Genomic DNA, 24,906 nt, shown 5'->3' with positions numbered 1-24,906 from the left:
TCCTTCACCACAGAAACCATAACCAAATAATGTCATAGTATATGGACTTCATAGAAAGCATCAAATAGTGAAAATCTATATCTCATTACTTTGATAGTGTAAACAACTATAGTGCACAGATCAGGTAACATTACTAGTATTTACTGGAGAGAGTTATAAAACAAAATCAGCACAACTGAAATACCGATAATGACTGGAAATGCTGTGATCAAGTAAAGAGCTCCGTATCCCTGCAGTAATAAGTTGATGATCAGTTTATTCAGACCAGGGTAAAACAACACAAGTTTCCCTTTTTAACATGGAGCCGCAGTTGAAAATTTTGAGTGATTTCGCACTATACATTTATATTGCTAATGACATTCTCAGGGACAGAAACTGTGCAGACCTAAAACTAGTAAAATTTGAAATTAAAACTTCAACATTGTCCAATTTCTTCATCACTAAGAGTAACTTGTTAAGGGTGGAAGCCAGAATATGACAAATGTTCTGTGTCGAGGATGTAAATTGATATTTGAACCAAACTGAATCGGCACTGTGCTGGTTAAAATATTACTCTGCAGCAATTTTAGAGAAATTCTGTTGGCTAATAGTTATATTTTCATTACTATCTTTTCATTACTTTTATATTATATGCAGATTTTAGAGAAATTCAGTTAGATACATGTTGGAAATGCAAAGCATGTAATGCATGAATATATAGTAATTAAGCTTGACGATAAAAAGCTGAAGTTTCGGTATATCTCTAGAAGAACAAGAAACCAACCACTGCAGGGGGCACTTCCACATCATCAATCTCGGCATCCTCAATCTCAGCAGCTGAATCCCAATCCACGTTCAGCCTCTTCGCAGCCTCTACTGGATTGATACCCGTGTCTGTAAATTTTGCATACAAGGATTTGCCAGGTGGTTTCTTCTTTTGCACTTCGACCTATCAAAATATCAGAGAAGTTGCACACTTGTAAATCACATCCGCTGTCAAAATTAGCTCACCCACATCCTTTTTCAGTTCCATGTAGTCATCATTGATCAACCATATATTTACTCATAATCAAGGGCTAAATCTGGAGTAAAATTCAGGAGTAGGATGGCTTAGATAGCTGTTGTCTCAGCCTAACCACATCTTTAGCCCAAAAAATGGTAAAATATGCAGGTTACCACTAAATTAGCCACAGTATCTAAAGAGGAGTTGTTGTTTGAAAATGAAATAGTGCAAGATACCTCTAAATTTGGCCACTGAAGCATTTCCTCAGCTAACATTTGCAATGCAAGACGATTTTCAGGGATTTTTCCTTCATTCACCTGAAGAAAAATTCCATCCACGTCAAACATAAAATACGAATACGAAACACAGTTGGACAGGCTAGCAAGTTGCAAAGGAGTCAATTTTCAGTTATATAAAAGATGAACTTAGTAGCCTGCCAAAATATGCCATATTCTATAAACCAGTATTCTCTTCCACCCAATAATTTCAAAACTGAAATCTTCTATACCTAGCCATGGAAATGCATATATTCGATGCAATCACACTAGGCATTAAATGATATCTCAATTCACAAAGCAGCAATAACGAATGTTGTGTTGGTTATATGATGCTGCATTTCAAACACTACCATATTCGAAGCAAATCATATCCTTTTACCGAGTAACAGAACTCGAAAATGCTAATAAGATCGAGAATGATCAAAGCACTAGTAATATGCTAATCAGATCGAGTGTGATCGAGCTTGAAATAATCAGGATGAGCTTTTCCAGATGAGAATTTGGCTACTGCAACACTAAACATGAGATGGAGAGAGCGTTACTTGTACTAAAGCATCAGCAAGTTCGTCACGCGTAGGCGCGTTCTCATCATCAATGCCGAGAAGACGCCTGCGCTCAACGTCTCTAGGATCTTCAATCAGCACAGTCAATTTCACCTGCAGAAATCAAGCAAATCGTCAGCTGCAGCTAGCGCCGAGCACAAAAGTGAGAAGAATTGGCGCAATTGCAGACCTCATTGAAGAGCATGTCTCTGTTTTTCTTGAGAAGCTCCAAAACCTAATTTGAAGGAGCTGATCGATTAGTAAAATCGCACGATAATATGAAGATGAAATTGGGGAATGTCAAGAGAAGGCGAAGGAGAAGTAGTAACTGTCTTGATTTGAGAAACATATTGAAGATCCTGGGGATCTACGTCATCATTTTCCGGTTGTTGTTCGGCGGCGGAAGTGGAGGTGGAGGTGGAGGTGGAGGTGGAGGCGGAGGCGGAGTCCTGGCTGCTGGTTTTTACCGAGAGAGTTGCACCTGAGATTCTACGGCCAATTGTTATTTTCGTAGTGGAGAGCGGGAAGGGGCGGTGGCGGTGGTAGAACAATGAGGGCGGCGCCGCCTGTAACGCGGCGGAGGTTATATTCATGGTTGCAGCGGTATTCACTCAATCGTAAACTAGTGGCCTTAGTTAGTTGAGCGCCCACGGCCCATCCCGCCATCCCCATAGTAAATAATTTTATATTTATTCCTTAATACATAATAATAATAATAATAATAATAATAATAATAATAATAATTATTAATTATGGAATGGCTATTCATAATTTTAGCGTAAAAACATCATAACAAAATAGCTATAATTACTAATGTTTAATGAAATGTGACGAATATATTATAACGGCAAAATAGATATAATTATCATTTTTTGGGTGTCTCACTTTAGAATATTCCATCAATGGTATTAAGCCTCACATTCCACTAACATTTTTCCACTCACATTGTATTATAAAACTAATATATAAAAAAATAGAACGCACGTTCCACTATTTTTTTTCACCAACTTTTCTTTACATTTATTAAAACTTGTGTCGAACTCAATCGGGACTCTTAAAATGGATAGAGAAAGTAAGTATATTAAAAATTTAAAATTTATATTAAACTAATTTTTTCCTCCATATTTATTGACATTTTAAAAACTGAAAATGATAAAATGTGACAAATAAACATAAAGAATGGATTACATTATACTAATACCATCAAGAAAACAAAAGTTGAAAAGCATTAGCATAAACCTGAACCTCGAAGTCAATAACCGAGTGTGATTTTGGTCAACAGTCCAAACAAAAGCAAACATAAACCGGAAAATCCCATCTTATCATCATCTCCATCTTCCCACCTTCCACCTCACCCAGCAATGCTGTCTCCCTCCCTCACCGCGCCGCCTTCCTCCTCCGCCGCCCTCCTCCCCTTCTCCTCCCCCGCCCTCCTCCCTTCATTCCGCACCCCCACATTCCCCCTCCTCTCCACCTCCCGCAAGCCCCAATTCCGCCTCCACGCAATGATCGAGAAGGAGATCCCCGCGGCCGAGCGCCCCGCCACTTTCCTCCGCGGAATCGAAACAGGCACCTCCAATTCCCCCGATTCCGTCCGCGGCAGGTTCGAGAAGATGATCAGGGAGGCGCAGGACAGCGTCTGCGCCGCGATTGAGGCCGCGGACGGCGGCGCCAAGTTCAAGGAGGACGTCTGGTCCAGGCCCGGCGGCGGCGGCGGGATCAGCAGGGTTTTGCAGGACGGCGCCGTGTGGGAGAAGGCCGGGGTGAATGTGTCCGTCGTTTACGGGGTTATGCCGCCGGAGGCGTACAGAGCGGCGAATCCTTCGCAGAATGGGGATGTTAAGCCTGGTCCTGTTCCGTTCTTCGCTGCTGGAATCAGCTCTGTAATTTTACCTAATTTTACGCTTAGATTTGTGATTTGATTTTGCAACTGTGTTTAATTGTATTTTCTCTTCTTCTTCAATAGGTTCTTCATCCCAAGAATCCTTTTGCTCCGACTTTGCACTTTAATTACCGCTATTTTGAGACTGATGCTCCTAAAGGTACCTCTAAGATTCATCTTTTCAATTGTCTTTGATCGCGTTTTCGTTTATAGGGTAAAGGGTCAATTTTGTCCAATTGTTAAAGACGTTTTCGTTTATAGGGTAAATGGTCGATTTTGTCCTATTATTTAAGACGTTTTGTTTATAGGGTATAATGATGACCGTTTAGTACTACCATTGTTTCGTTTTTTAGAATAAAATGTCCCGTAAGAAATTTATGGCGAGCAGAATATCCATGCGGTGGCTGAAATTATACGTTGATTGGGTAATTGACGTGTAATTTGGATACTCAATGTGCAATTGACGTCTGCGTATTTTATTCTCAAAGATGAAACGATGGTTTGGTGTTGAACAGAAAATTGCATCGAATGGATACTAACAGTTGTATAGAAGTTTAGCCTTGCAGTCGGTATAGTACCTAGCTGGAGTGAGAGGATTAACAACCTGGTTGTTGTGTTAATGTGGCTCATTCCCAGGGCTTTACCTTGATTACAAGAGATTGTGGATTAAAAAATTGATCTTTACCGTAAACTCCTGAGTATTCTAACGAGCTGGTGCTCAATGATGAGATGAACAGATGCACCGGGAGCACCGAGGCAATGGTGGTTTGGTGGAGGGACTGATTTGACTCCTGCATACATTTTTGAGGAGGATGTTAAGCATTTTCATCAGGTATGAACATCAATATCTTCATAATTGGACTATCTTGTGTTTGTTGCATCGATTGAAATTAGTGGCATTTATATTGCATAATTTGTTGTACAAAATCCATGAGAACTTAAAGCATATACCATTAGGGTCATGGACAGCTAATATTAATAATAGAAGAACTGATAAAAAAATGCTAACCAGTCAATCTTATGTACATATTATAGGTCCAGAAGAATGCATGTGACAAGTTCAATACCGATTTCTATCCTCGATTCAAGAAATGGTGTGATGATTATTTCTACATTAAGGTATGGCTTCTTTGAACTGCTATTTAGTTTTACGTTGGTTGGATATATAATGGATAAATCGAAGCTCCCATTACATCAATGATCGATTTTCCCTTCTCAATTTGGTTGATGATCTGTGAGCCAAACTTCATACAATGATAATAATATTCACTTGGCCTTAAAGCTCTTAGGTTTTTATTCTTGTTGCATTTCAATAATTAATCTTAAGAACCATTTTAAGCATATTACTTATGAAAAGTAATCCATGGTTGAGATACAAAATTTACTTAGTATTTTAATCATTCTTTCATATTGTAAAATAAATAGGTTAAGTTTATACAAAGTTCACAATGAAATAGAAAATTCTGCAAATGAATTTTTATTACTAATCAATGGAAATCGACCATCGTCTACTCTTAAATATGTCTATATATAGGAGTATAAAAGAACTTTGAAGGAAGCAATTATAATCCTAAATAGCACAAAATCCGAACTCAAATAGTGTTTATCTATTTCGATGTTTGCTAAGTCTGTCTGTTTTGATGTTTTGTGCAGCATCGTGGTGAGAGACGTGGTCTTGGGGGTATATTTTTTGATGATCTGAATGCATATGATCAAGACATGCTTCTCTCTTTCGCTACCGGTAATTTCATACAAAGACGGTCCTTATTGAACTTTTATTTCTATCATGGAGTAATAGCCAAGTGCTAACGGTTCTCATATCTTGTTTATCAACCAAGGAAGTGATTTTAAGACTTGTTTGTTTTTGAACTATTGTAGAGTGTGCAAATTCTGTGATTCCTGCATATCTACCCATCATAGAAAAGAGGAAGGACACTCCATTTACGGACAAAAACAAGGCGTGGCAGCAGCTACGTCGAGGGCGCTATGTAGAGTTTAACTTGGTAAGTTAATAGGCGAAGGTTGATTGAAGAAGATAACAAGTCAGATTCTGCTCTAACTGGTAGCTCTTTACGTGTGAAGGTCTATGATCGAGGAACTACATTCGGCCTCAAGACTGGTGGGAGGATTGAGAGCATACTCGTGTCACTTCCGTTGACTGCACGATGGGAGTATGACCATGTAAGCTTCTTGTTACTCTTTGTTATTTGTTGTGTGAGAATGAATGAGTGATGATTAAATGAGTGGAAAATTGTGGTTTCAGCAACCGGAAGAAGGTAGCGAGGAATGGAAGCTTCTGGACGCGTGTATCAACCCGAAGGAGTGGATCTAAGTTTTATTGTAGAGAGAGATGTTTGTGCTTGTTTGTTTGTTTGTCTTCTTGTTTTTTGCTATTGTAGTAGGCTTTCCTTTAGGTCCATTTTCTGAGTAGCTGCTTAACTCTTTTTGGTAATAAAAGAGGAATCTTTTTTTTCTGGGTTTTTAGCTTCTTCACAAAGGATGTGTAATAAGATTATGTTGCTGGAATGAAGAAGAAAATGCATGCAAAAGCAGAGGAGAAATGAACTAAAATTAAGATTGAATAAAGATATAAAGAACAGAACAGAATTCATCCTCACAAAATCTGATCCGATCATATCTCGATTTATGCGTGTCATCCTTGCATAGGGATCATGCTAAATTGCGGAATTGACAAGGTAAGCAGGTGCGGGCACAGAAACAGGAAATAGGGACGGTGGCAACGTCGCTGACTCGCTGTAACAGGAGGTGGAGGGTCTCTTGGTTGGGGTTCCGGGGCGAGCCATCTTTTGCTCTCGCATGTGATCACGAGAAAGGTAGAATATATGTTCACTGGACCAATTGATATATACAGACATTGAATAAAGAATATTCCTATGTCCCATTCAAAGTTATACGTTTTTCTTTTTTGAGACGACAAAGTGACACTTCTCTAAAATGAGCAAATCACTCTTTGTACTTCATTCTCTCTATATTTATCACACAAAATAACATTACGGTATTAAATTTCATTTCGGAAAAAAAATACTCCACTTTGAATGTGACAACTGACAAAGGTACTATAAAGAACTGAGAACTAATAATCCACAACTAAAAAGTTAAAGAACTGAGAACTAATAATCCACAACTAAAAAGGCAGTATTTATAAGGACTGTACAAGAATCCTAAGAGCATCCGCAACGCTGCCTCGTTGCGGCCTCGGTCTCGTCTCGACGAGACGAGACGGCATCGAGACAGCGTTGCGGCTCCCGTCTCGTCTCGACGAGACGAGATGTCTCGACGCCCGACCCGTCCCGGCGAGGCAAGCCTCGAGCTGGCGAGACACGCGCCCGGCGCCACGTGGCGCGCGCGGGCTGCTGGCGTGAGGCCCACTCGCCGACCTGCGAGTGGGCGTCGGATTTATGACGTCATAATTTAATTTTTTTTTTAAAAAATCAGATTTTTCAAAAAAAAAATTAAAATAAAAAACGGTAATATGACTGTTGAACGATCATATTTTTAATTTTTTTTTTCTTTTTATATTCTATATATACTCTTCTCCATTCTCCATTTTACACACAAACACACATCTATTCTCTCATCTCTCTTTCTTTCCTCTCCAATCACTTCTATAAAATCTTTCCTTTATTTTTTTCTTCTCCCAAATTTAATCAATTATGGATCCATTTGAGCAAATGCGTCGAATAATGGAAGAATCGCTAGAAGAAGATCGACGTAGGGAGGAGGAAGCCGCCGCGCCTCCTAGGCGACGCCGGACATACCTCCCCGTAACCGGGAGGAAGCCGCCGCAAGGTTGGAACATGATTACTTCAGTCCGAACCCGGTGTGGGGAGATATCTACTTCCGTCGCCGTTTCCGTATGTCACGCCCGCTATTTTTGCATATCGCGAATACATTGGCGGCACGGGAAGAGTTCTTCAGAGAAGGGTTCGACGTTGTTGGCCGTCCTAGCCACACGACGCTCCAGAAATGTATCTGCGGCGATCCGTCAGCTTGCTACTGGACAAACGGCGGATGCGTTCGACGAATACGCACGTCGGAGAATCCACTGGGCGACTTTGTTTGTTAAACTTCTGCAAAGGCATCCGGGCAGCCTTCACCGCCGAATTTCTGAAGAAGCCAACCACCGCAGATTGTCAGTTTCTGCTCCGTCTTCACGAACAAGTGCACGGATTCCCCGGGATGCTCGGGAGTGTCGATTGCATGCATTGGCAATGGAAGAATTGCCTTGTGGCGTTGAGGGGGTCATACACGAGCGGCCACAAAGGCACCCACCCCACCGTTATACTCGAGGCCGTCGCCGACTACCGGCTATGGATTTGGCATGCGTATTTCGAGGTCCTCGGCTCGAACAACGACATCAACGTGCTCAACAACTCCGACCTCTTCGCTGAAGTTCTGAATGGTAAAGCGCCGGCCATCAACTTCGTCGCTAACAATCGCCAGTATAAAATGGGGTACTATCTTGCCGACGGCATCTATCCGAAGTGGCCAACCTTCGTGAAGACGTTCAACAGGCCTACGGACGAAAAGCAGTCTCTTTTTGTGCAGAAGCAAGAGTCTGCTCGCAAGGATGTGGTGAGAGCGTTCGGGGTTCTCCAAGCTCGATGGAACATTATCAAAGCCCCGGCTCGACAGGTGGTTTATGGAGAATATGGTCGACATCATGTATACGTGCATAATCTTGCACATCATGATTGTCGTCGACGAAGGACCTGAGGCGGGAAATTGGTTCGACCCTGAAACCCCGGGAAGCTCAACCGCAAGTAGTCCGCCTCGAACGGGAGTGCATCCATCTTTGCAAGAGCGGTTGTCTATTCGGGCAAGGACACGTGATTCTACCGCCCACGCCCAACTCCAGGAGGATCTAATGGAGCACATTTGGGAACCGTTAGATGATCGTCCCTAGAGAACTCCTTCTTCTGCTTCTTTGCCTCCATTTTTTTATTTTGAGTTTAAATGTGCAATTTGTAATTTCTAGTTTTTTAATTATGTCTTTTTTATTTTTTAAGGTATTTAAATTGTAATTTTATTTTATTTATAATGAAGTGTGTTTTTTATTAATTGAATTTGTTGGAATTAAAAATAAAAAATAAAATTGAATGAATAGTTAAGAGATGATTAAGAGATGGAGGGATGCAGGTGCTGTCTCTTAGTCAAGAGATGAGCTGAAAAGTACAGTGAGACCCATAAATAATGAAGAGATGAGACGGATAAGAGATAGGATGCCCTAAACCTATTCAAACTCAAACAAGAAAAACATTAATCTTTGGCAATTATCCTAACAAACTAAAAAACATGAAAATAAACTAAATATAAAGATGAGCAATCATCCAAACAATCATCTGATAATATTAGGCAATGTCAGCAAATTACATGCCCCATTTGGACCAATCTTAACTAGGACAAGCTGTGAATCTGTTATATGCACAAATCCACAAAAACTAGTGAAAAGAAGCCACAAATTACACTATATTATCTCAAAATAACCACAAAATTCATCTGATATTAATCATAAGGCAAATAAAAAAAACTGCAGAAAGACAAGAGCAACAATCCGTTGTAGTACTCCACGGCATTCCGTTTAAAAGACCGGAATCTGACTGTGCACACCATGGAAAAAAAACTGTGAATCCTACGACGAATACTATCTCTTTACACATAGAAACGCTGGAACAATACGATAATCGCAACTCTAACTGTGGTGTCCCGAAGTTTCCTATGCGTGCAAACCATTCCCGTTGCAGTAAATTCCATCTACTAAAGCCCCGTTTGTTAGCGTTGTTGCATTTTCGTAGAAATGTTGTGGCTTTATTGGTGACGAACCGTTGCTGGTCAGCCTGCATGTTCTCGATGAACCCTTCTTCAAAAGAGCATCCAGCTGACCGCAAGCTGCTGCCACAAGCCCTGTTGCCAAACGAAGTTCCAGTCAGTGTAACATATTTTTCGTAGGAGATATATGGCGAATGCAACGAAAAGGTACCTGAAAACAAGGGGGAGGGCTTTCCCGGTCTCGACGTGAACTCGGGGTGAAATTGAACGGCGATGAAGTACGGATGGCTATGTAGCTCAACAATCTGCAGTAGAAAGTTAATAATAATCAAACTCTAATATCGAAAACAGCATTAAGTACTAGTTGGCAACGAATGCTTAGATGAAAAACTACCTCCATCCGACAACCACTTTCGTCTTTTCCAGTAAACGAGAGGCCGGCATCTTCCAGTTGCGGCACCATATCGGGATTTACCTAGACGAGGTCAAGTTAAAATGTCAGTAATAAACCTTTAAGGAATGTGATCGATTTAATGATGATTTTCACGCACCTCGTATCTGTGGCGATGTCTCTCATCAACAAAACTCACGTTCCCGTATCTGAAAGTTAGCAACCAGTTAAATACGCAGGGCTTGTAGAGAGAGAAGGACAGGGAGCGAAGATGCAAAAACTTACAGTTTCGTGGATTTACTGGAGGTGCCCTGGAAGTATGTCCTCCTTGATCCGAGACGCATAGTGCCTCCCATGTGCGTCTTTGAGCCCTGTTATACGACACCATCATGAGATTAGATAAAACGATGAAAATCAAATAAATTAAGAGGTCTCCAATAATTGTATCATAACTAACCTCTGGCATGAAAATAACACAAGGATTCTTAGTGTTCGGGTCGAATTCAGTGCTGTTTGCATTCTTCAGGCCAAGGACGGATCGTGCAAACTCAATGACAGCAGTTTGCATTCCTAGGCATATCCCGAGATACGGGACTAGGTTTTCGCGGGCATACTTGGCAGCCAGGATTTTTCCCTCAACTCCTCTGTCTCCAAAGCCTCCGGGAACTAGAATGGCGTCTGCCCCCTATAAAGCAATAAATTTGTTGATGAGCTGACGAAGAAGTACAAGTTGCTCGGTTTATTAAGTATAAACGAGGCAGACCTTTAACAATTTCCATGCTTTTTTGTACGAATCCGGGTTCTGCAAATTGACACGGCCAAGCTGTGAGATAAAAGATCAAGAGACTGGAAAATAGCAGTAGCGAAACGAAGTTAACCTCTTGTAGAGTTGCATCTTCAAGATCGCAAGCTGGGACCCAATCTACGCATAGTTTCCTATGGAATGCAACGGAAGCGTGCAAAAGAGCCTGCAAACAGTTGGCAGTGTAAGCATTAGCGAATTCCAATCTCACTAACAGATAACATCGTGTTAAGTTAACATCGTCTATGTATGATGCACGTAGCTATGACGATGCTTCTGCAATCTTCAAAGCTCATTTCACATGGCGTATATATGAGAGACTAGACGAGGGAATGACCATACCTTCAGCACAGAAAGATAAGCATCTGAAAGCACGGTGTACTTTCCAACCATAGCAATTCTGACCTGTGAAAAAAAAAAGTGTGGTATTCAAAACCCCGAAGGCCGCTCGATCACTTAAAATCGAAATTTGAATAATGATGAGAACGTACAGTATCGGTCAACCTATCAGAGAGATCTGCCCTGGCTGTCCAATCCACAAGAGCTGGTACCCTATTCTCACTGGACAAAGTATCCAAAGAATCAAGAACGAAAACAGGAAAAAACTCGGAAAATTTCCTAGCAGCAAAGAATCATAAATGAAGAACACAATGGTAGCTAGACGAACCAGTTGAGGTTCAAGACTTTCAGAATTGCCTCATGAGCCTTCTGATCCTGAAATCGAAAAATAATAGAACCTGCGTTAATAGACTGTATAATTCGAAGCAGGCGTCATGTGAAGGTGCAATGATACATACTCTCAAAAGCAAAGGTACGCGCCAGATGTTGGAAACATCATAGAGGGTGATGATGTTCTCTCTCTGGAATGGAAGAAACACATTGATATTTAGCTTATATTTAGATTTGATCTAGCATGTAAGCTGCACGAACATGAATATTGCAATGGTTACGGTACCTGGACATGGCAAAAACGAGAGAGCTTCTCTTTGATGGTTTCATCAAGTTCCTACAAAACAAGGCAAATTTTTAATGGAAGATACAGAAGGGAGATAGAAATTGGTGTTTCCCAGAGAAGGAAGGGATAGGGAGAGGGAAGGAGAGAATACTGTTGTGCTGCGACATGCGAGAATATCTGGAGAAAGACCCAAGCTTCGTAATCCTCTGACGCTGTGTTGAGTTGGCTTTGTTTTCTGCTCAATGTGACAATCCACATTTATACAAAGAAATTTAATTATGAAAAAGACACTAAAGGAAATCCCTAGCAAACAAATGATACCTGCTCGCCAACTACACTTAGAACAGGTACCAAGCTGACATGTATCAAGCAAAAATTTCCATGACCTGAAAAGGTAGCAATAACATTGATGATTTTGTGCTACATATATCCTTTCATGAGTAAGAAACTTAAAACATAAATCTCATTTCTTACCCACACGATGCGAAAACTGCCCTAGAGCCTCGATGAACGGCATTGATTCAATATCCCCTGCAGCAAGAACTTTGTCAAGAGAAAACAAACTCCTTGACAAAACCAGCTACCAAACCAATTTAAATGAGAAGTTACCAATGGTTCCACCCAATTCGATAACACAAACATCAGCCGGGCCGTCTTTGCCATCCACTGGAATAGTGGATGCTCGCTCAATCCACTCTTGAATTTCGTCGGTTATGTGTGGCACGACCTGAAAAAAAGTGATCTTGAATGTGAAAATTGACACTCCAAAAGTTGCCACAACGAAGAAAGCTGCACGAACCCAAACAACGCACCTGAACCGTTTTCCCAAGATAGTCCCCCCTTCTCTCCTTATCAATAACAGCCTACAAAATCCAGAGCAAAACATCAAGTCAATTATTCAGTGACAAGCTTGTAAAGCATATGAAAAGTCGAAAACCGAGAAATCAGTCTAAAAACTTACCTGGTAAATTTTTCCGGTCGTTATATTATTATCTTTAGTCAGTTTTAAATCCAGAAACCGCTCATAATTTCCAAGGTCCAAGTCCACCTTCACAAAAAAGCTCAAGTCATTTTCAACAGAAACCACCTCTCTCCTTCCAACCAAAGCAAAATTCAAAAGACAATGTTCACCAAAAAAGCAATTGACTTTCCACAGCCAAACAAAAAAGCATAAGAAATAACAACTGAACAAATAAAATGAAAGTTTAACAAAATGAAACAAATAGTGATTTCTAACCTCTCCACCGTCGTCTAACACATACACTTCACCGTGCTCAATAGGAGACATGGTCCCAGCATCGCTGTTGAGATAAGGATCTGAGCAAAGAGGGGAAAGGAGAAAACAATGAGGAAACAAACATAGACGATATAACCAACGCATAGTTAAGTAAATCTCAACACACCAAATCATTGAGAAGCAAGAAACTGAGAAAAAGGGAGCAAAAAGGCTTCCAACAATGGCTCTGCTATTCGCACTAAAAGACATATGTATGCATTGCATCGACAAAATGAGGAAAAGGGAGGATGCAAGAACCGATTTTTATGGAAGGAAAGACGATATAACCAAGGCAGAGTTAATAAATCTTCACACACCAAATCATTGAAAAGCAAGAAACATAGAAAAACTGTGGCCAACAATGGCTCTGCCTCTGCTATCACCACTGAAACACATATGTACGCATTGCATCGATGAAAATGAGGAAAGGGGGAAGAAAGAACCGATTTTGATGGAAGTGACGCGAAGGCCGCAGGCTTTGAGGATGAGGCCGATGCTGCTAGCGGTGACGCCTTTGCCGAGGCCGCTGACGACTCCTCCGGTGACCAACACATACTTCATTTCTCTTCAAAATGAGTCGAGAGAGGGAGAGGGAGGAAAAGGGTTATCTACACACAGTGATGAAACGAAAGAGAGAGAGTATTGGAGGGTTTGGCGAAGGAGGCAATGGCGGCTATATAAAGAAGGCCCAATGTAAAGAAAAATTAAATTAAATGAAATCAGGTTACACTTTTTAAGTTTTCGTTTTTCCCCTTTCTCTCTCTAGGGTGAGACCACTACCCACCAAACCAACCAACCAAGCGCAGCAACGCAACGCAAAGCATTCTTGTGAATCTTCGTCATCATTAGCAAAAACCCAAAACCTCGGCGCCACGATATGTCCTAATCACGATAGATTTTGCGTGTTGTGTAAATTTAATTAATGGTGTTTAAATATGAATGACTTTTTTATATATATAAAAAAAAAGAGTAGAGCGCGTCAGTCTGCAGATGCTCTGCCTATCGATTTCACCAATAAAGATTCAATTTTGACTCATCAACTCACCGCCTCACGTAGTTATAGCTAGTTTTGTTCGTTATTTCAGTTCGTTGCCATGAAAAGGGGGGAAGTGTTTCACCCCACTTTACACTGGATTACACTAGGGCTTGCAAATCAGGTGAATCGTCATCCGGTCAATTTAATAATGGCTCAATTCAATAAAAAGTCTGATCTAAATTGATCTATTAAAAAACTTTTGATTTGATTTACATAATTTAAAATTGAGTAATATATGATTAAAATTTGATATTCTACTAAGTAGAGAACACCTCAATTCAATAAAATCTGATCTCAAATAGCTTATTTAAACTTTTGATTTGATTTACATAATTCAAAATCTAGATAATTAAAATTTTGATATTATATATCTTTAGTGATTGTGCGGTTGATGGCATTTAGAGTTATTGAATGAGTACATATTTGAGTTATTATGTAAAAGTTATGAATTTTATTATTGTTATTATATAAAGTTAGGATTGATTTTTATTAAGTTGGTTGATATTTTCTAGATTATTGCTTGAAACAAAATCACATCTCTTTACATCTCATTTTTAACAAAAATAATTACATTACGTTGTAGTAGTCATTCCCACAAGTATGGTAACTAAATACTCCTAATTTAAATTGGTTGATTTTGTAGACAATTACGATTATCTTTTAAGTTTGTATGGTATCATTGTACTAATATAGATGTAATCAAAGCATGATATAAACTTAGTCCAAGATCTCTTCACTTAGTCGAAGATCTCCTCATTTATTAAGAACAAGTGAATAACAATGACAAATTGTAGAATGATTAAGCGTAGCCTATAAATACACAAATAGTAAATAGTGAATGGTTTGTATATTTAGGGTTTGATTTCAATTTCCAAATATTGCCTTTTTCCTTGTTTATAAAACACTCCTCTCTTTCATTTTCTAGAACTTCCGCCTCTTTCATTCTCTTTTTCGTTTTTCTACTTTATTTGAATTTGATTTCTTTTGCAAAATTGAGTCAATATTTAATGCAAGAATAAAATTACTACTTAAAAATGTAAAACGTATATAATTAAAATTTGCACAACACAATTAGTCGATCACACTATTGTAATTGACACTAAATTAAGCTATATAGTAGTAGTATATGTTAAAGTCAACAAAAGGATAACAAAAGGATATAAATTTTAGAAATTTTGGCATATGTCATTCTATCAATCAGAATATATAAACAACGAATCAATGGTCTAACTTGATTAAGAATATGAAAAAGTACTTACGTCAAACTTTAAAAATGTCATAAAAAAATAATCTCGCCTGGTAACCTTACAAAGGTTGGGTAGGGTCGTCCGACCCCACCATCTATCCTTAGTGCTATCGTAAAATTCTATTAATCGATCCAACAATTTATGTTAGTTGTACATCTATCCTCGTGATATCTTCACCCTAACACTTATAGTTACTACTACTAACTATTCATTCTTGGATTGGCCAACACCATTTTAACGACAAAGTTGATTTCTCTTGTCGTGTAAGTCTTTATTTTCATTGCAACTTTTGTACTTTATACGGCATATTATAATTGTTTCTTTCTGCTGATTATTATAGTAAAAAAATTTATTGGTGTTTTCTCTTTCTCAAAGTTCTCCATTTGCTTGCTTAAATTTATTTTGTTTTGTGTAAAGATAATAGGTTTTTTCATGGGAAATAAATTTCGAATTAGTTAGAAAAGTATTGGCATTGAAGATTGGTGGTTGGTGCTGGAATAAAATAGACCGCAAAGTTTATAGGTCATTGTCCAATGAATAGAGATAATGTAGAGTTAGCCGCTACAGAGAACATGACATCTTGATTATTTACCACGAGAGAAAAAAAATGATCATACAAATTTTGTTTCCTAAATTTTTTTACTACGTACTATAGTAAAAATGGGACCACTTATTTCCACCCATAACCTACCAAAGATTATAAAAAGAAAAATTGGTGGGATAATATTGTTAAAGTACCCATAATCCTAATTTTATTTTTTAAGTTTGTAGTTACTACTTACGTGGACTACAACTTGACCAACAGTCCAACATAGTACCAGGAGTTTGGTCTCTATTTTACCATTAGATAAATGACAAATTTGAGTAATTTAACATTTGTATATTTAATTTCAACGTTCAATGAAAAAAAGACAAATTTGTTGACAAAAGAAACAAAAGTTTCATAAAAATACAGACAGAACCATAACAATTATACAAATTTCACGGACTACTTTATCTATCACCAATTAATTTCAATACGAACTTCTTCTATCAAGGTTTTAAGGACATAAAAAAAAAGAGACACAGTTACTTTGTATTGGAAAATTTGAAAGATAAACCAAAATTTAGGACGTATTATCTTAATCTTTTTGTCTTTTTAAGATTCTTGCTTCATTTGCATCCCATCATTTTAAGTGGGACACCTAAACTGATGACAAGCATAAGTAGCTTTTGGAAATACAAATTAACATCCTTAATTGCATTAAAAATGTCATCTGACCGTTCTTTTTTTAATTTAATCAGTAATTGTGAAAAATAAAATAAAAGATGTTTCAGTACGAGAATAGGGCGGCAAAGATATCGTAGGGGGGCAAGCTGGTTTGACAGCCATGAAAGAAAAATCCTATGTTTTTGGAAACACCTTGGAGGTGTCGATGTAGATGTATATGGTTGGAATTTGGTAGGGATAAACCAATGTGCTAATACAAATATGAAGTGTGAATGTGAGGTGTTTGAAAAGAATGGATATTCCCAAATAGATTAAGTTGTGGATAGCATAGAAAAGAAAAAGAGAGAGATAGAGAGATTTGGTCAAAGTTGGAGAAGATAAAAAGTGACTAGATCCATACATTAGAAGAAAAAGCCACCAAACACGAATTCATACATGGCCCATTGCTTACTTAATTCACGTAATCTTTTATTAATTTCTCATGTTCGAAAGTAGCGGTTGGTTGTTTCTCGTTTTTGGTTTATACCAACGGTTGATGGTGGGCCCCACCCCACTCCCCCTAATCCTCTGTCACTTTGCACCTGCCTTGGCCGGGCTCGACCCGAATCGATACCCCTACCTTCTAAAACTATTCATTTCATTGAAGATAGGTTTGTTAGCCTTTAGAATCACAAAGTTTGGTTGAATTGTGGTGTCTTACGCACTTTTTAGATGTTGATAAATGAAGAAGTTTTGAAAATTTGTAATTGTCGTGAGGAGATTCTTTTTAACAAAATGCTGAGTTGGTACGATTAGCGTAAACTTTGGTAAATGTATAGCGATGTTGGTGTAACGTGTATTAATTATGGTGTGAACGACTACACGGTGTCGTTTTGAGCATAAGAGAAAAAATAGAAGTAATTCGTTTATCCACACTCTATCTCTACTCGTCCATTTCTCTCGTTAACTTACATCCTCATGGTCATGTTGTTGTCTGACCACCGCCTTCATGTAGACCTTTTTGATATTTCTATGCAACTTTAATTTTCCTAAATTTTGGAATGTACAAAGTGAATAAGAAAAATATACTCACTCCATCCACTATTATTTATAGTGTACTACACTAGTTTTAATGTATACTGATAAAATATGTGAAATATAAAAGATAAAAATTAGTAGAAGTATTTCAGTAGAAAAAACATGGCTTTACCTCTAAGATACTCCCTCCGTCCCAGATTTGTAGTAACATTTTGTCATAAAAGTCCGTCCCACATTTGGAGTAACATTTAGAATTTACCATATTTGAACATAAAATTTTACCCCATTATTCACTAAAATTACACCCAAATGTCATTATCTATATTAAAATAAATCAAAACAAAAATAAAAAACTAAAAAGTCAAAGAGGGATCCACTTTCAACCAACTCACTTCATTTATTACACACTTCATCATCTCACTCTACCATCTCATTTCATTTATTACACACTCCACCTCTCACTTCATTAATTACACACTCCATCAATTCCTTAAAACACGTGTCATAACTAAATGTTACTACAAATGTGGGACGGATGGAGTATTTACTAAATAGGACAAGATTACTAACATTTGGAGAAACCCCATAAAATAAAATAAAATAAAATAAAATAAATTTCAATGATATCTTAATAAACAAAAATTTAGTAAATAAATGATATAATTAATATTAAAATTGATTTAACTGAAGTAAATGATTAATATAATAATACTATATTGAAATTGATTTGACAAAATTTTTTGAGGCATCATCATGTTTGTATAATTTAAGTATGTCTATCTTTAACCTAGAAATAATGATATACAATTAAAAAATGAATAACACACCATCTATGTATATTTAGCGATATCCTAAAAAATAGTAATAAATCAAGCACCCTAATGGAGATTATGTTTATACAATTTAAGTATTATTATCTTTAACCCAGAAATAGTTACATACAGTTACAAAAATAAATACACACCATTTATCGATATCCTATTTAGCTATATCACAAGTCATTACCATTGATCCTAATGCAGATTATGTTTATACAATTTAAGTATATTTATCTTTACCCTATAAATATTACTCCCCTCGTCCCTTAAATTTTGTCACATTTTTCCATTTCAATTCATCCACAAAATTTGTCATATTCACTTATTACCATTTTCGGTAGTGGACAGCAAAAGAGAAATTTTCGCCGTTTGTGGATCACTCGGATAAACGCAGTAATTCGAGAAAAGGGAGTATCCATATTCCACTAGCTCATTCCAACTCACATTTTATCACTTCATTCGTTTCATAGTAGTGGAGTCATTTTGCCATTTTGATATATTCAAGAGTAATGTAGTCATTTTTTTTTTTGTAAAAGTCGACACATTTCTTCTTATATATTTGTACTATTTCTTACTTTATTCTCTCTTTAGCTTTCTATCTTTTCATTTCCCACTTTATTCTTCTTTTACATAACTTACCTAATACAATTTTTTTAATCTTCGTGCTGAAAAGATATATTTTCACTACTATAGAACGAATGGAGTATAAAACTAATACTTTTTATATGATCTCTCGACTAACTTTTTCAATTTATTTTTCATTACATTTCTTAAAATCCAGGTTGTTTGACAAAATTTAAGGAGAAAATCATGCATGTACATTTCTAGAAATAATTAATAATAAATCAAGCCACGAGAGTAGCATTGATCCTAATGAAATTAACTTCTCTCCCAATGCAATCCAAACCTCCAATTGCGCTACTCAATTCCCTAGGCATTGACGAAACAACAACCAGCAATTGAGAGTGTGTGTGTGTGTGTGTGTGTGTGTGTGTGTGTGTGTGTGTGTGTGTGTGTGTGTGTGTGTGTGTGTGTGTGTGTGTGTGTGTGTGTGTGTGTGTGTGTGTGTGTGTGTGTGTGTGTGTGTGTGTGTGTGTGTGAGAGAGAGAGAGACGTGGCGCTTATCCATCCACACACGCCTGCGGGCTGGCGCGCCGCTTCGGTGCAACCGTCATCGTCGATGTCAAATGGCAACTAACGCCCAGCGGGGCCCACCAAGGGAGCGGACACACGTCAGTTCTACGTGGTATCCACATCAGATCTGACGTTACCCACAAACAAGAGAGATAAAGAGGATGTGTTTTTTTACGGTTGTTGGTTGGTTGAAATCATCCAAGGAGTGGTCTCTCCCTCGCCTTGTTTGCGGGCCCCACACACACTATACTATACTACTATTATCTGCCGTTATCTATCTAAATCACAATTTTCCTCATTACAAACATTAATCTACATTATCTACTTAAACATTACTCCTATCCTTCTACTGCCGGCTCTCTTATATATAATCAATTCTCATTCTCTCTCTGGGTCCCACGCCTTTACCAAAGTGTGAATCCCTTGAAAATGAGACATGCTCTCTTTTTTCACCCACCAAACCCCACTTGCCCTTTGCCAACTTTCATTCTCCCCTAACCTCCAAATCTTTCTTTTCACCTTTCTTTCTTTCAATTATGTCATGTAATTTCTCTCATTCATGAAATTTGGATTTCACTAATCAATATAGGAAGTCAAGATCTAATCAATGTAGGAATTCAAGATCTAAACAGTCATTGTGTGATCATGATTTTTTGTATTTAACATCACCAGGACAATATATGTTGTCGATAGTTTTACAATATAAATCGTATTATGTTTCAGTTGTTGAATTACTTCCTATTGTTTTTATAAAATACAAAATAGGTTACAAACTTACAGGCGAATCGAAGTCTAGTCAGTACTTGAGAGTATAGAGTATACGTCCAGATGACTACTAATGTTTTGTTAGAAAAAGATCTTGATATATTATTAGGCGCTTTTTAAATTTGGGTATATCGATGCTTGTGCTATATTAAAATTTGAAATTAGAGGCTTCATAGATCTATTATTTGGGTAGTCTTCTTTCATTACAATTGTGCTATTGAAAAATATCTGAATCAAAAGTTTTCAATAGTTCAAGTTGCAATTGAGGAGACATGATAATAAGATTAAAAACATGTGAGGACATCTCATGTAACACCCCTATTTGACCGGGTAGGATATGCTACAATTTTGAAATAATAAAATATGAAGAATATTCAAATATTATGATGTACTCATGTACCAAACTTTCAAATATCCACAAACATTCAGACTTAACTACAATGGAGTGTGTTAAACTGTTTACTTAATACTCTCTTCGTCCCGCTTTAGGAGTCTCGGTTGATCAATTTTGGACGTCCCACTTTAGGAGTCCGTATTGAGATAAATTAATAAAAAAATGCCTATAAAGTGTTAAAAGTGGGTCCCAACATCCACTACAACTAATAAAAAAATATTAAAAGTGGATCTCAACATCCACTACAACATTTATTTATTGGACACTCAACTAAAACTGGGTCTCAACATCCACTACAATATTTATTTATTACACACTAAACACTTTTTTCTTAAAACATGTGCCCGACTCAACCGGGACTTTTAAAGCGGGACGGAGGGAGATTATTCATTTATACTATAACACGACATAAACTAACAAAATTTAACACATCAGTGTTATTCAAATTTCAAAAGTCATCAATAATTTCGAATTTTAACATCACAAATATATTTATATGTAAATATTTAAAAGATAATTTTGTTACTAATGTTTGCCTATAATCTACATCGATATAAAAAAAAATATGAGATTAAAATGTCAATTATCTTTTTTTTCTTTAGTTACTTTTTTCAGAATAATTACATCACACCTCACATTTGCACAACATATGACTCAAATCCACATATTATATGACTTGAATCCACATCAAGGTTGTATTTCGTCATCTTTTTTCCATTCTTATTAATAAATAGTGATCACTTTAAGGCAATTAATACATTGTATATTGAATCAATGCATACATGTGACACACAATTTAGGCATTAAATCTCATGAATTCAAGAACCATGTTTGGCTTGGTCATTGACACACACCACGTGGGGGAGTAATGAATCCTTTGAATTATGTCACGAATCCAAATATCTCAATTTAATTCGTCCTAGGCGTATGTGGCAATGAGTCACATGATTATCCACTATAGTATATAGTCTGGTCTTTGTTCTTTTTTGAATCCCAAAATTTGACTTTTCATTATCACATGACCGCATCTCACGACTTTTGCATATATAATGGAGTAATATAAATTGTATAGTTCTTTTGGAATAAAGAGTTGATTTTTTTTTTTTTTTAATCATAATTTTATCTTAACCTTCTAAAGATAATATTGGTGGGACGGCCTTTAATCTCTATTACTCTATATGTCCCAACAGATATTAGCTAATTACTATTAATACTGAACAGTATCTATTTAATGCTAACTACTTTATATAATATTGTTTAGAGATTGCATTAATATATTTAGCGGCTAGAGGCACACATGCGCCCCACTAATCCACCACTTTTGTGCTTTTGACTCAAATTGAGCAAATTAAATGTTGTTTATAGGGAGTCTATGGTTAGAACTTAGAACCATTAAAAATTCAAACTGAATGATCAATATTTTCTTGATAATACGAATTTAATTTTCTTCTATCAATAGATCATATAGTATGTTTAGTGTATGATGCACATGAACTTGTAAAAAATCCAAAATGACTTGCATGAATAAGTTGAAGAAATTCAATGAGAACGATATTCCAACATAAGCTGTAATTTCAAATCACAGTTGCGCTCAAAACCACTCACGTGCAATGTGGCAAAACGAGAATCACTATTATATTATTTAAACAATGACTATTGCAATGTTATTTTCTTTTAACAAGTGACAGATAAGGCTCATTGTTCTGTATTTTTGTTTCATTTTTACCATTATTTTTTATTCCCTTTCTAAGAACTCATTTCCCCTCTAATTTCTCAACGCATATCAAATATCAGTTCACTTATTTAAGTTATTTATTTCCTATTCGTCAATTTCTTTTTAAATTCTTCATATGTAAAAAATCAAATGCTGATGTCCACCAAGTCTCAATCCTACAATTCCAACCTATTCACTCTTCGCCATGTATGCAACAAGAATTCATGAAAATTTGTGTGGAATCCCACCTCTTTCAATTTTGAAAAGTCTCCATTTTTTCATGCTATAAGACCCCAAAAATTTCAGTTTACCTAGTGTCTGAGGGATCTGCACCAATGACAAAAACAACGAGGGGAAAGGAAGATAGTGACACGCCCTTTACTTAATATGGCTAAATATTCTCTTTTCCACAACTAGCAAACGATCATAGTTTTATGAAAGAAAAACGTTATTGCTACATACAACAATAAGACCAAAGACCCATCGAAGTCGACTAACTCCCAATGCAAAAACCCAAAAACTTTGCCGATCAACACGGACACAAATTATGACTTATGTGATCAGTAATTTTTAAAGTTTTAATCATGTAAATTTCAAAATTATAGTAAGTTTTTGAAATATTCCAATAAAAAGAAATTATGAATTGAAAAGGAAAGTAGTTGCATCATAAATAATTAACACATTACTCTCTCACTCGTAATGAAAACAACTCACTTTTTTATCAGTCTCAACAAAAATAACTTGTATTTTTTTAAAAAAAAAGAGAAATTATACATTTTATCTCTTCATTAAAGCATCCAATAGTATTTTCTCTCTCTATTAAAATCAAAATCATGTGATAGTCTAAGAAATAGCTAGGTCATCTTCGTCCCAACAGATAATACTATAAAATCAGTGATGGTAGGTGCTTATTTATTAAAAAAGTTGAATTGAAACATAAAGGATATAACCGATTTTGCGATAATGGGTCATGTATGGCCTAATATTTGAAAGTGTTTTCCAATGGGGTGGTGCCACGAGGGGTCTTGCTAGGACAACAGACACATGTGCGGAGACGAGGAGTGGTTGTCCGTTAATGGCAGTTGGCCACGTAAGGGACACGTGCTTCGGCCTTTTAACCGGGGCCCACTTAACCGTTGATCGTTTCGCGGCGGGCCCCACCCCGGACCTTCCAACAACGTAAATTCTGCCGACAAATCTCCTTTTCAAAATTTCCTGCCTGTACTCTAGTGTGAGTATTGGCGTGCAAATTATGATATTATCCTTTGTCGGCTTCCTCGTTCATTCACAAGAATCGATTACTCACCATTGTTTTGTTTTCAATTTTCAAATCAGTGCGTGATGACTGAAATTTAAGCACTGTGGAATCTTGCCACTCTATGACATAATAACCCCAATGAATCTTCGCTTCAACGCAAAACTATTTTACACCGTCCGTCCCACTTGAAGTGGAGCATTTCTTATTTGATATGTATTATTTTACTACTCCCTCCGTCCCCGATTAAGAGTCACATTTTTCCATTTCAATCCGTCCCTCATTAAGAGTCACACTTCCTACTTACTATATTTGTTACACACAAAAAGTCAAAGAGGTCCCACATTCCACTACCTAACTCCATTTATTTTACACATTCAAACACTTCCTTAAAATCCGTGCCCGGTCAAAGTGTGACTCTTAATCGGGGACGGAGGGAGTATATAATACTCCTATTGTTTTGTGAGTCAAGTGGAATGAGAATAAAGTACAGAGAGTGATGTAACTATTTTTAGAAATGTGTCGTTAGTTAGAGCGAGAAATCTTAAAAAGAAAAATTTGTAGCAGGACGAAATAAATAGTAGTAATTGTTTATTGTAAGTAATTTAGTGCAAGAGAACTTGTCACATGTAGATTACGTGAAATAACAAATGTTATTTTATAGACTAAATGAACAATATTTTCTCAGACTAGTTTTTTCAGATGAGTTATTCAATATTTGGTAGAGTAAAGGCCAAAACTGGTTCTAAACATATGTCCATTTTATGTTTTTCGGTCTTATACTTTATCTTTTGAATTTTTGCATCTTGAACATTTCAACTCGGATCACAATTGGTCCTACACTAACAATTCCGACAATTTTTAAATGGTTTTAACCCGATTTTGATGGTTTTAACAGTCTCATTCGGGTTTAAACCGTTTAAAAATCGGTCAAAATCGGATTAAAATCGTTTAAACATTAACAGAATTGTTAGTGTAGGACCAATTGTGATCCGAGTTGAAATGTTCATGATGCAAAAATTCAAAAGATAAAGTATATGACCAAAATCATAAAATAGGCATAATGTTCAGGATCAGTTTTTGCCTTTACTCTATTTGGTACATAACATTTGTGCTTTCATTGACAAGATGGCGACTCGGAGTAGCCGCCCACTAGGTAGAGTCAACCATGACTAAAGAGGATGTTTGGAAGCCAATTTGAAGTGGCGGTGTGAGTGACCCACAAAGTGTTGGTATGAGCCCGCCGTGGATAATGAGGACGTTTGAAAACTTGTCCGGATAATTCAAGACATCAAATACTATCAGATAAGAGTGATATGGTATATTTGTATGTTAAATTCTTCCAAGTTGTGATGATATTTATGGAGTATATCTATTATATTCAATACTTTTTTTATGTGGGTCGCACTTGCCATTTT

General features: G+C 37.0%; 3 protein-coding genes across 3 annotated transcripts; 1 reads left to right on the top strand and 2 right to left on the bottom strand.

Moving 5' to 3' along the window:
• Positions 1-65: 65 nt before the first annotated feature.
• LOC125201388 (ycf3-interacting protein 1, chloroplastic) lies at positions 66-2,457 on the bottom strand. The gene is made up of 6 exons (XM_048099474.1): positions 2,132-2,457; positions 1,993-2,037; positions 1,803-1,916; positions 1,219-1,299; positions 764-928; positions 66-230 (listed from the first exon to the last, which is right to left on the bottom strand). The coding sequence occupies exons 1-6, from the start codon at positions 2,393-2,395 to the stop codon at positions 141-143; spliced, it is 759 nt and encodes a 252-aa protein (XP_047955431.1). The 5' UTR covers positions 2,396-2,457; the 3' UTR covers positions 66-140.
• A 638-nt stretch (positions 2,458-3,095) lies between these two features.
• Positions 3,096-6,158, top strand: LOC125201371 (oxygen-dependent coproporphyrinogen-III oxidase, chloroplastic). The gene is made up of 8 exons (XM_048099456.1): positions 3,096-3,685; positions 3,769-3,844; positions 4,422-4,516; positions 4,720-4,803; positions 5,338-5,425; positions 5,563-5,687; positions 5,767-5,865; positions 5,948-6,158. Exons 1-8 carry the CDS (start codon positions 3,164-3,166, stop codon positions 6,014-6,016), a joined length of 1,158 nt encoding a protein of 385 aa, XP_047955413.1. The 5' UTR covers positions 3,096-3,163; the 3' UTR covers positions 6,017-6,158.
• Positions 6,159-9,031: 2,873 nt separating this feature from the next.
• On the bottom strand, positions 9,032-13,574 carry LOC125201258 (CTP synthase-like). Its single transcript, XM_048099296.1, has 21 exons — positions 13,342-13,574; positions 12,860-12,939; positions 12,584-12,670; positions 12,435-12,485; positions 12,232-12,349; positions 12,097-12,153; positions 11,944-12,008; positions 11,774-11,857; positions 11,623-11,673; positions 11,465-11,527; positions 11,335-11,381; positions 11,159-11,228; positions 11,010-11,072; positions 10,744-10,833; positions 10,629-10,667; positions 10,323-10,550; positions 10,151-10,236; positions 10,026-10,074; positions 9,869-9,949; positions 9,686-9,779; positions 9,032-9,609 (listed from the first exon to the last, which is right to left on the bottom strand). Exons 1-21 carry the CDS (start codon positions 13,457-13,459, stop codon positions 9,422-9,424), a joined length of 1,809 nt encoding a protein of 602 aa, XP_047955253.1. The 5' UTR covers positions 13,460-13,574; the 3' UTR covers positions 9,032-9,421.
• Positions 13,575-24,906: the final 11,332 nt, after the last annotated feature.

Source organism: Salvia hispanica, chromosome 1 (assembly GCF_023119035.1).
Source record: "Salvia hispanica cultivar TCC Black 2014 chromosome 1, UniMelb_Shisp_WGS_1.0, whole genome shotgun sequence".
Lineage (NCBI taxonomy): Eukaryota > Viridiplantae > Streptophyta > Magnoliopsida > Lamiales > Lamiaceae > Salvia > Salvia hispanica.
This window is presented reverse-complemented; position numbering and strand designations above follow the sequence as displayed.